We start from the raw sequence: 12,754 nt of genomic DNA, 5'->3' as shown, positions 1-12,754 counted from the left end.
GGAATTTCCTTTCAACTAATATATATATATATATATATATATATATATAAAGAAGTAGATGATAATAGTATTTTTTGATTTGAGTGCTATGCATGCCAAAATGAAAGCACCAGTGTTTAGACATGTAACTACATGAGAATTGCGCTGCATGCATGTTCATGCCCCTATTTTTAATGTCACTGGTATCCAACTAAACATGTAATCTCTTAGAACAATATCTTCATTTGCTGAAGTTAATCTCCAAGTAATATTACTCTCTTAAAAATGCATCAGGAAACCTTATGAAAACAAATCTGAAAAATAGAGACCATATCAATAAGAGTTAAATGCAAGTAAAATTGAGAGAAGTAAAGATTTTAAAATTAAATTTTAATCAATAATATCATTAATTATTTCTATAGAAAAGCAGAAGTTCGGTCACAGATGTATCATGGATTCGTCAGAGGTACTTTCAAGCAAGTAACGTTTAAGAGCCACTTATCAGTCAAAGGCCCAAATTGACACGCTAATGAGTCGGTGATGCGTGGCGGCCGAGGTTACGGGATGTGCCTGCCCCAGCGACTTCTACGACCAAAAACAAAATCATCAGTTTCACTAAATCTTATATTATACTGCATATATATCACATTCAATCTTTGAACTCCAGCAGCTCAAAAAGAAATTAAAAAAGCTCGAACATTTATTGCGTAGACTTGTAAGCAATTATTTACTGATATATTTACATTTAGAGGAATCGCTTAGTAACTATTTCAAAGCAATAAATTATCAATAACAACAATAATAAGGAATATTTATATTCATGCTAACATTCATATTTGCGTATATAATACTCTAATCTTTAATATCATATCAAAAATATCACTATAATCAACTTTTTAAATTTGAAGTATGTCTTTTCATGAGCGGGTTCATGACACCAAAATATTATAAAAGTTAATGTGTTAATCAAAGATCCAGCACACACACACAGAAAAAGAGAAGCGGGAGGAAATAGCTCAATTTTTTTACGTGAAAAACCCTAGAAAGTTTAAAAATCATGGGTTCTGATCTATTTGAAATAATTCACTATGTAATTATAAGTACATATACTCGCTCTCACCTTTAATTTAAAAAGATGGAGTTACAATATTGATGCACAATGATAGTTCAGTAATAATAGTTGTAACAGACCGTGAAGATCATGGTTGATTACTAAGAAAGCAGTAATTCAAAGTGAATATTATAGATGGTGGCATGTAGCACTAGCTTGTCGTAGATGCCATCATTGAAAGTCATAGTAGTAGTTGGTAATGTAGGTCGTAAGCGGAAGCTTCAAGAAGGTCGATTGGCCACAATACCCAAGTAGGGAGTTGTCATTGTATTCGTAAGTCATAAAGACTATAGATAGGAGCTGCATGGACTGTGAGACACATATGTCGTAGTTGGTCACATAGGCCATAAGCGAGGAGCTACAATAAAGTTCATAGGTCACAGAGGCCGGAGTTAGGAGATGCATGGATTATGAGTCACGTGGGTCGTAGTTAGTCACATAGGTCATAATGGAGAGTTATCATAACATTTGTAAGCCGCAAAGACTGGAATTGAGAGTTGCATCAGTTGTGAGTTACATAGGTTGTAGTTGATCACTTAGATCGTAGTGGTGAGCTGTAATAACGTTCGTAACCCTCAGAGGCCGAAGTTGACAGGCGCATGAGTTGTGAGACAAGTTAATTGTAGTAGTGAACTATGATAACATTCGTAGGCCACAAAGTACAAAGTTGGAAATTGTATGAGCTATGGATCACTAAGCCATAATTTGCTACATATACCGTAGTACAAAGATGTGTGGTGAGAACTTTAAGAGTTCGTAAAAGGTCACCATATTTCGAGTACAACTATTGTAAACAGTTATTGTGAGGAGTTACACTGTACTCGGTGTGCGTTGTTGCACAGTATTCGAGGTGTTGTTACACCATATTTAGGGTACATCGTTACACCGTCTTCGGAGTGTGTTGTTATAATGTTTTTAGAGTGTATCGTTACACCGTCTTCAGGTTTGGTCGTTATACTCAGGGTGCGATGTTATGTCGTTTTTGGGGTGTATCGTTACACCATCTTCGAGATGTGTTACACCGTCTTCGAGGTACATCGTTACATAGTAGAATTCATCAATGTCAGCAAGCATGGAGCGACCAGCGGTGGTCGATGACATCCTATGAGTGGTGGTCTACCATTGTCGACCTCCACCTCCAGTCACATAAGCTATAATAGAAAGAAACAGTACGCCCTGAAGACGGTGTAACGAAGCACCCTGAATGCGGTGTAACGAAGCACCCTGAAGACGGTATAACAGTACATCTCAATGACAATGTAATGATGCAACCAGAATACGGCGTGGCGACACACATCAAGTACAGTGTAACTCCAGCAATAACTGCTTACAACCATCATGCTCAAAATACGGTGTCCTCCAAACTCCCAAAGTTCTCTCCTCGCAGCTCTCTGTTACAACCTATGTGACCAACTACAACCTACGTGGCTCACAGCCAGAGCAATTCCTAACTTCGGCTTTTCTGGCCTACAAATGCTATTATATCTCACCTCTACAGATTGTGTGACTAACTATGGTCTACATAGCGCACAACTCCCAACTCCGATCGCTACGGCCTACAAACGTTATTATAGCTCCCCACTATAGCCTATGTGACCAACCACGATCTAAGTAGCTTATAGCACATAGCTCCCATCTCTGACCTCTAAGGCCAAAGGATGTTAAAACAGCCCACCACTAAGACTTTGCGAACAACTACTACCAACATGGTTCATAGCTCATGCAACTCTCAACTACGACATCTAGACCAACAAACATTATTATGGCTCCTTGTTATGGCTCATGTGGTCAACTACTACCATGTCTTTCAACTACAACCTCTACATAAGCTGGAACTACAGCCACCAACTACAACATTTAAGAGGGACTATTGTCACCATATCAATCGACTATAACATTTGCGGCCTGTTACAACTATTATTGTTGAACTATCATTATACATCAACATCATAATTTCCTTTTCTCTAATTCAAGATGAGAGTGATTATATGTACTACAATTCCATAGTTGATTACTTCAACTGAGTCGGCCCCGTGATTTTTTTCTTTTTTAGGGTTTTTCATGTAAAAATCGTGCTATTTTTATTTTATCTGTGTTGAATCTTGTGCTACGCTAAGACACTAATTTATTACTCTACCAATGTGCATCTTCCAACATGCTTCAAATGCAAATATCAAAATTAGGTATTAGATATGTAAATACTAGGAATTGTGTGTATGTATGTAAGTTTCCTTAATAATAATAATGTAACTTTAGAACAAAGGAACAGTTACAAGATGGAGTAGCAGTCTGTAAAATCTAAAAGGCCCTCTTTAATAGCTGGCAATTTTATTCCTTTTTTTTTGACACCGAGAAAATAATGTCAACATTATATGATCAGTTTAATTTACAGATTTCCAAATACATAACAACTTTTAATTACATGAAATCAACTCATGAAATCTAAAATGTGTTTACCATCTATCAGCCGCTCAGAAGAAAATCATCATTAGCAGACTAAAGTGGGTAAATGTCTCACAAAGAAGATGGGAGATGACTCACGTGCTGAGAATAAAGCTTTCTAATATACTGATAAAGCTGTCCTTAGATTTTGCTGACAACTCTCTGAAGTGCTCTCTTGATAGTTCCTGGGGATGGTATAGCTCCGCTCATAAACTGCACCCAAACTTTAAAATTTTATCAGTATTCTCGTCAACAAAAAATAAAAGGGGTATTTACATACATACCACCCAATTCCTATGTATTTACATATATAACACCTAAACTTTATTTTTCATTTATACCACCCAAATCTCACTATTATTTTAACTACTAAAAAGTGAAATACACCATTTCATGCATTGATAATATGGCATATATGTAAAAATTTTAGTTTAAGTGTTAATATGTAAATATATAAGAATTGAGCGATACTGTATATCTTCCAAAATAAAAATTTGGAACCGGTTTGAATGTACCTTCGATCGCAATGTAATAGAAAGATTACCATCATCAATGGATGACTGCACAGACTGAGCATCTAAATGAAGGTTGTTCATGGCTTCAATTATATCAAGGAGCAATAAATCTCTCCACGGGCACTGCATCTCTATGAGCACTACTTTCTCAACCATGGTGATATTGATATCAACCAAACCATTCTTTGGTAAGAGACCAAGATTTTCATCTTTTGCCTCATCGAGTTCGCTGGCTTTTCTCTTATTTGATGAAGGTTTCTTGGGATTGACAAGGTCGTTGTTGCCATAATTATCTGACGTTCTTTCCGCAATATCTGGATACTTCCTTCTTGCTTTCATGTCAGGATCTGCTTCTTCTCTGCAGGATTCCAGCTCTTCAACTCTTCTCTCAAGCTCTTTAAGATACTCTATTGTGTCAGCAAGAATGGATGTTTTGTCGACCTGAATACATTTCATGAATTTCAAAATTATGAGAAAGAAAAAAATGATAAAAATAATTACAATAATAATAATACTAGAGGTAAACAAGAATAGATATGGAGTTTTAATAGGTGTGGGAGGGTGAAATCAACAGTTTTAAGGGTGGACTGTTACTCTGCAAGACCATGAAGTTCAGATATCATGCCATAAAATGAAAAATACCAGAGCTTGAAATAGTTTATTCTTTCAAAAGGAATCATTATACGATATTTTTATCTTTCTATACCACTTTTTAAATAATTTTGTCTTAGTACTGATCAATGCTTTAGTGAAAAGTTTATTTGCTCCTGATGACACACAACATATAAAATTCGGGTCTAAAAAAGGATAGCATATCACAGGAGTATAAACATATTTAGATTTTTAGAAATAAGATACAATTCCCATATGCCAAAGAAATTCCACAGAGACATTTTTTCAGTAAGAAAAGTGTCAAAATGGTCCTTTGATTCTTTATATGGGGTTATTTTAGTCCCAAAGTCTATAAAAATACTAATTTAGTCCCCTGACTCTTTTAACGGGGGCTAAATTAATCCTCCTTGAAAGTGTTTCAGTCCGTATTAAAAAGGTATAGGAACTAATTTGGTATTTTTATGGACTTTAGGACTAAAATAACCACCCCATGTAAAAAGACAGTGGACTATTTTGACAATCTACTCTTTTTTCAGTTCACAAGAAAATTTTCAAAGACAGATCACCACTAATATGCAGAAAAAATTCAGAAATGCTAAATCAAGTGCATCGACCTTGCTTATTGAAGGAACTAATGATCTCAGAACAAGGAACTTCTCATTCAGCTTTTCTCTCCTTCTCCTCTCTGATAAAACATGGTTTGAATTAGCATCATCTGCCTCTGCTTTCCAAGTTTTATTCTTCGCCACATTCTCATCTTGGAGTTTCACCAGATGATCTCCATTCATCCGTTTGCTGTCAATTAAAATACTCTTCAACATTCTCTGCGGTATATCGGCAAAAATTTTTGAAACCCTTGAACCTCTCTTCCAAATCTTAAAGCTAGACTTATTGAAACGATTTTCATAAGGAATGCCTGGCAATGATACTTGCTGTTTCAAGTTCCCAAGAATAGTAGAAAGAGTACGAGCATAATGAAAGCCATCACCTTCAGCACTAAAGGAACCAACTTTGGCATGATTATCCTCTTGAAGATTGTCAAAAATGTTGCCTTTAATTCTTTCACCTCTAGGAGAAGAAAGAATATTTTGAGCAAAAGACCATGATAAACATTCACCGGAGTTTAAAGAACAATGAGGGTCATTCTTAACCTCATCATCCATCAAGTTCCTTATATGAACATTCCATGGCTCATTTTGTCTCTTAATACTTGAATGGTCAGCACAAGTATTGGATCTACCTTCAGAACTGCAGGCGATTTTCTCACAGATACTTGAATGAAGCTCATAAACTATGTTGTGCATTAACCTGGACTGCTTGTTGGGAGCAAAGGAGTCAACATCAACCGGAAAAACATGGGAATCATTCTCTGTGATTAAAGGATGATTCTCCAACAGCATGGAGTTATCTACTCCATGATCCAGATTTGTGCACACAGTGTCCTCCTTTCTAACAAATGGAGGACTTGATGTGGATTGCTCAGAGGAAACTGGGTCTTGAAATTCCCAGAATGAATTCACTATGCGTTGCACAAAACCAGGATCTTCTAAAACCTTAGAAATATGCCCGGTTAAAAGAGTGAGGATGTAAAGAATAGTTATTTGCAAATTTTTAAATAAGAAGGGATTTACCAGCTCAGATGTTCCGAGCTCTAGTACTCCATCCATGAAGGGAAGACCCACAACTGTCTGCAATGTAAAGCACAAGAGATAGATACCATGAATGCAATAAAGACTGAAATGAGTCTGATATTAGATTGGTTGATGCAAATTCAAGAAAGTCGATTTTGTCAATATTCTAAGTGATGAAAGGATGCAGAAGGAAAAAGGTACTATGCAGAATCTGTTACTCATCACAATGTTTAAATTATCTGGGATGGCTCTCACCTAAAAACTCTTCCACCAAGCCCACTTTACCACTTCTTTTTAAAATAAATAAACTTATTCTTTCACTTTGTTTGCACTTTTGGTTGGAAATTTATTTGCAATATAAATATTTTAACATAAAAAATGTAGAGCAGGTCCAGACATGGTTGGATAGATACATGAACAGCGATTAAAAAATTCTCCTAATTTTCCACCTGTTCAAGGGTAAATCGTACCTGAATAGAAGCACTCTGAAGCAACATGAGTAATCAATCCAATTTAGCAACCAAATTTTTGCAATTGAAAAAAGTGAAATAATTAGCTATGTATGTAAAAGAAAATAGGGGGAAAAAAAAGGGTGATCAAGGTCTCCACAAGGATCTAACCTTTGCAAGAAGACAACGGGAGAAACATCGGTTCTCAGCAACTTGCACATTGCTCAACCAGACAGGCTCATTATGTTCATACACTTTTCCTGGCAAACTGGGCAACATTGAACAAGTGAAAGCTTACATTTTTTTCCAATGCTCTTCTATGAGAAGAATTCGCAGTTACATCCAAATTAAGATCATGATCTTATTAAAAAATCACTAAAATATGGAATGCATACTAAACTCCTAATAAAAAAGAAGCCAGTAATCAAAACGTTGATAAAATAAGTAAAATGGCTCAAGAGTGTTAAAGATTACATACTCTTGTCCCAAATTAAAGGTGAACGACATGCAGATCAAATAATACCACTCCGCCTCAGTCAAATCTTCAGGAGATAATGAGGCAGAAGGCCTTGTACTCTGCTCGTTACACTCAACTGTAGAAAGAGACTCATACAGCTCTCTCAGTTGTTCACTCCTCTGTAAACCCATTTGATCAGCTTTGCATTCAGTTGCTTGTGTGGTCTTCCGAGTTTTTATGTCACCATTGTAGAATCCATCATTCCACACTAACAACCTAGAAACCATAAAAAACAAACCATATTGTAGGCTGAAGAGCCAAATCCCAACAAGAAGATGTGAATTATAAACTTATAGAATAAAAAATGTATTTACAAAGTAAACCATTTAAAAATGACAATATTCCCTACAAAATGAAGTTGTACAAAGGATACTGCTGCATTGCCTCAATCCTTGCATCCTTAGGCATTTCTACAAGTCTAAACACTTTCCATACTCGAAATATGATTTACCATATTAAACAGCCAAAACATTATAATGATATGCCAAGTTTCAATTTCCAAATATGAACAAAATGACTTTAAATGTTCTTCCCGAATCAAAAAATAAATTTATAGAAGTTGTTAACATGAGATGCGAGACCATAAAAAGTATGATCGACAAGCCATAGGCATGACAAAATGGCTAAAATATTGAAATCAAGATGACAATATAAGAAAATGAGAGAAATGCTAAAATCTACATTGTAAAGGGTTTAAACATCCAAACTATTGACTATCCAATCTTAATAGGAACTTCATTGAATTAGAAACAACTTGTGCATGTCCCATCATGTTGATGCATTGGCCATGAAAAGTAAATAAAATAAAAATGTAAAATATGGTTTTCAACACTTTAGGCGGTTGTTGGGGTGTATCAAACGCACATCCATGTTCAAAATGGATATGAAAAACTTCCTAAATATGTATATTTCATATTATGCAGGGCCTCACTCACTTTAATCACAGTCAACTAGGATATGCATAACAAATCCCAATAACTCTTTAGCCCCAAAAGTTTAGCTCATAAGTTGAGAGCTATAAGCCAACAAATAATTTTTGTACTCAAAGGTGTCTCGTTGGTTTAATTGGTATGAAGTCAACAACTTAAGCATCAATAAAGATAGAGATGTGTGCCAGAAGATTCGTAGCGGTAGAATGGTTCTTTAACGTCTTAGTGTTGCACATAAATCTAGCACACACTCAGATAATAGAAAATTAAGCAGGATAAATCATCTAGACCTTTTTGAGTGAAAAAACCTGAAAAGAGAAAAAAACCACGGGGTTTAACCTAATTGAAATAATTCACTATATAATGGTGAGTAGACAACCCACTCATCTCCTAAGTTAGGAAAGATGAAATTATAAAGTTGATGTAAATAGGTATTTCAACAATAATAACACCCTCAATGGGCCACGAAGGTCGTAGTCTGTTATTATGGAGTCAATGGTGGTTGTAACGCCAACTTGTTATAAAAGTCATAATTTGAAGTCATGTTAGTAGTTGGTCATGTGGGTCATAGATGGTTGCTTCAGGAGCGTCAGTTGCCCACAGAGACATTGCAGGGAGTTGCATGAGCGTTGAGCTGCGTAGGATGTAGTTGGTTACATAACCCGTAATGGTGAGTTGTTATAATGTTCATAGGCCGCAAATGTCGGAATTGGGAGTTACAAGAGCTTTGAGCCGCATAGGCCTTAGTTGGTCACATATATTGTAACTGGGAGCTATAATAATGACCGTAGTTGACTACAGAAGCCGGAGTTATGAGTTATGTGAATTGTGAGCTACGTAAGTCATAAATGGTCACATAGAGTGTAGCAGGGAGCTGTAATAAAATATGTAAAGTGCAAGGGTCAAGAATGGGAGTTGCCTGAACTGTGAGTCGTGTAGGCATTAGTTGGTCAGATAGACCATTGCAAGAAACTGTAATAACATTCATAGGCCGCAAAGATCAGAGTTGGGAGTTGTATGAGTTGTGAGTTGCATAGGTCATAGTTGGTCATATAGGCCATATCGGGGAGCTGAAATAATGTTTGTAGGCCACAGAGGCATGGTTGGGAGCTGATGAGTTGCGGGTTGTGAGTTGTGAGTTGTGAGTCGTGTAAGTCGTAGTTAGTCACATGTGGTATAGTTGGGAGCTGTAAAAACATTCACAGACTGTAGGGGCTGGATTTGGGAACTGCATGAGTTGTGTAACGTCCATAGGCCAAAAATGTCAGAATTGAGAGTTTCATGAGCTATAATAATGTCTGTAAGCAGCAAAGGCTAAAGCGAAGAGTTGTGTGAACTTTGTGTCACGTAGGACGTAGGTGGTTACATAGGTCATAATGAGGAGTTGTAATAATGTCTATTAGCTGCATAGGTTATAATGAGAAGCTACTTGAGTTGTGAACTATGTAGACCATAGTTGTTCATATAGGTCGTAATGTTGCACTGCAATGAGAGAGCTTCATGAGTCTAAACAAAATCACGATAGTTGTAAGAAATTATTATGGTATGCATTGTTACACCATTTTCGATATGCGTCGTTGCACCATATGCAGGGTGCATCCTTGCATAGTATCTCCATATGGTTGTTATACCATCTTTAGGGTGCATCATTCCATAGAATGCTTCATTATCCATGATGTATGTCATGACTCAGTAAGGAGCTTCGTTGCAACGAGCAAGGGACAGTCGAAAATTGCCAACACTAACCAACGAGTAGTGGTTGATAGTGATCGACAATTGCGGCAGTGGAAGGCGTTAGTTGGGTCTTCGATGCAGAGCAGCATTGGAATTTAGCTCCTCGTGATCCAGCTCTCGCTTCAACTCTTCGTCCCTTTTCATGAATAGTGAGGCTCTATTTATAAAGTCTAGGAAAACCTCCCAGCAAATAAGAAAAGAATCCGAACTTCATCGGATGGTCCAAAGAGATCCTCTTGATCAAACAAAGTTTTGCGGACATTTGAGTGCATTAACGTGACAAAATTAAGTAATCTTAGGCTCGTTGTATTTAACTCATTGGGGGTATTCGATTTGACTATAAGCTTGTCAAATTTGAAATCAATTTGACCTTACAATTAGGCATCAAAAGTTTCCAAAAATAATTTAAAGGCTTGATTTGACTCAGATTGGGTCAATGTTGGTGTCATTGCATTTCTCTCTTCGAGTCGGCCAGTTTAACTATTAGTTTAATAAAGTCAGAGTTTTGAATGATTATTAATTAAAGTTTAAACATTCTTTGCTAAAAAAATTACCTCGAGATTTGTATCACGCCTCAATATTAGTCTCAGATGACGAAAATTTATTGATGGCGTATCAAATAGCATAAACAACTTAAACATCAAAGATGACACAAATTATTTAAAATCAAAACTTTTGGCTTTGACATCCTGTTAAAATTTGCAAAGCCCATCAAAAGGAAACAAAAAACGGAGTGCATTGGAGTTTAAATTTAAAGATTTTTGAATTCCAATTTAAGTTTTTAATATCAAATCAAAATTTTGTGCCAAACTAGGTTTTTTTTCCCCCCAACACTACTTCAGTTTGAACACTATACTTATTTGCATCACTTTAAAATGAAAGTGTTACAAGTTAACATAGATTGGATTGCAAGAAGAATATCTTGCTTTCCACAAGACCAATGACTAATGTTTCTTCTTTCATTATCAGATGAAGCTACATGTTTAACTTGACGCTTAACCCAACTTCAGTTAACAGTTATACCAAAGAACTGACACAGAGGTCAAAATCCTGAATATGAATTATTTTTATTCTAGTCATACAATTTCAGGACAAGATAAAGAAAGGAAATACATTCAATGATTATTTTCTTGAGACTCTGCAAAGGCAATTACAACACTGTTTTCATCCATTATATTAAAAATGGACAGCAAATGTTTTAACAAAGTTTAGTATCAATATCAATATATTGGTATTCTTACAAAAATATGTCATAAAATCATTCATTAAAGAAGTCGAATGATCATAGCATATCTCACTGAATCCAAAGCCTAACAGAGAGATTTGTTTATATAAATATGTCAATTTTTTTACACAAAAAACCTTAGCAGACTAAAAAAACAACCGTTAAAATCAGGCCTGCTACACAAAACACAACATATAAATACAATATCCTAGTATCTGGAGGAGTCAAACGGTCAGAAAGCCAAAAACAGATAGCACCGATTGTTAAAACAGAAGAAACTGCAGTTTTTCCATACCCTTCCTGACTGGCCGACAGAGACCAGAAGATGGCATAGCTCCACTGTATGCTCCTTACACAAGCAGCAAGCTGCTTCCTGAAGTGAATTCCCACCACCTCGTCTGGGCTCTGCATATCTACCACCTTTTCCTGAAGAAGAACGCAGCCCTCCCCACTGGAATAGAGTGCAGAAAACAAAAGAAACCCATCATAAGAACCAAAAGAACCATTATTTATAGTATAGACTGTCCGATCAAAGATGAAATATATGTTTAATAAAAAATCTAACTACTAACCATTCAAAACGCTCAACCTAACCAAATAGTGGTGCAGGTTGATAATCTGTAACATACTTATACCATAAAACAGAAAACCGAAAGCAGAGGCAGAAATCGAGACTCATATTTTTGGACTAATAAAAAGGTGAAAGAACCATGATTAGAAATATCTAAGTTTCATTATTACTACCACAACTGAGACTCAAAAAATCAGTTTTTTTTAAATCAATCATCACTACCATCTTCAAGGAAGCAAATCGAATTTCAAAGTTTTTAGTTCCCGGACAAAGCAACAAGTAAATGCTTCCCAACCTACAGTACATGAAGAGTTCTAGCCCTTCAACAGCATCCAGACCCAAGAAAAAAGAAAAAAAAAAGTAATCAACAAGCACTCAAACTCTTCTCTCTTCAATCCAAAAGATAAACTAATGGATACAAATTGAAATCGGAGGCTAACAAAAGACAATCCGTGACTCCTTAAGCCATTCTAACAAAACGATTCAACTTTTTCTGACTTAAGACTTCATTAAATCAAAAAAAAAAACTTCAAGTAAGTCAATCATTTGCTCCTAGTTCAAGAGGCGGACGGGAATGCAGCAAGCACACTCACGAACGGAAAGTAAATAGCTAATGTAAAACATTGTCGGAGAGAAATACCATGAACTCTCTCCGTCGCCCTCTCTTTCCTTTCCCTTCCCTCAGATTTCAATCCACAAATTAGAAGATCTGAGGGGATAAGCAAGTTCTTCTTCTTCAGAGACTTTTGACCTTGAGCCCTTATCAATGCTACCGTGGGACGTAATCCCCTCCGTTTAGAAAAAAATATTGCATTTTTTCAGCATTCTCAAAAATTTTACAGTGGGCCTTGCTCTAATAAAAAAAAATAAAAGGGAGATATCGCAAGTAAATTTATCGTACGTGATTAGGGGTGTAACGGCCGAGCTCAGCTCGTGTTTGGCTTGTTTATATTTCGAGTTCAAAAAGTATGTTTGTGTTCGGCTCGTTTGCTTAGCGAGCTGAACACGGCCGTTCACGAACAAAGAGTCGTTTTGCCAA

General features: G+C 36.2%; 1 protein-coding gene across 6 annotated transcripts; it reads right to left on the bottom strand.

Moving 5' to 3' along the window:
• Positions 1-417: 417 nt before the first annotated feature.
• LOC110031135 (transcription factor GLABRA 3-like) lies at positions 418-12,488 on the bottom strand. Of its 6 annotated transcripts, none has more exons than XM_020734204.1 (10): positions 12,356-12,488; positions 11,440-11,595; positions 7,218-7,472; positions 6,911-7,007; positions 6,761-6,775; positions 6,291-6,347; positions 5,274-6,212; positions 4,048-4,488; positions 3,632-3,745; positions 418-564 (listed from the first exon to the last, which is right to left on the bottom strand). In XM_020734204.1, the coding sequence occupies exons 2-9, from the start codon at positions 11,553-11,555 to the stop codon at positions 3,674-3,676; spliced, it is 1,992 nt and encodes a 663-aa protein (XP_020589863.1). In that variant the 5' UTR covers positions 11,556-11,595; positions 12,356-12,488; the 3' UTR covers positions 418-564; positions 3,632-3,673. The 6 variants fall into 6 exon arrangements, with proteins under 6 accessions (XP_020589863.1, XP_020589879.1, XP_020589904.1 ...); XM_020734220.1 differs by having other exon boundaries at positions 418-561; XM_020734245.1 differs by having other exon boundaries at positions 5,274-5,972.
• Between the last annotated feature and the right edge of the window lie 266 nt (positions 12,489-12,754).

The sequence above is a fragment of the Phalaenopsis equestris genome, unplaced genomic scaffold (assembly GCF_001263595.1).
Source record: "Phalaenopsis equestris unplaced genomic scaffold, ASM126359v1 Scaffold000002, whole genome shotgun sequence".
In the NCBI taxonomy this organism is placed as follows: domain Eukaryota; kingdom Viridiplantae; phylum Streptophyta; class Magnoliopsida; order Asparagales; family Orchidaceae; genus Phalaenopsis; species Phalaenopsis equestris.
This window is presented reverse-complemented; position numbering and strand designations above follow the sequence as displayed.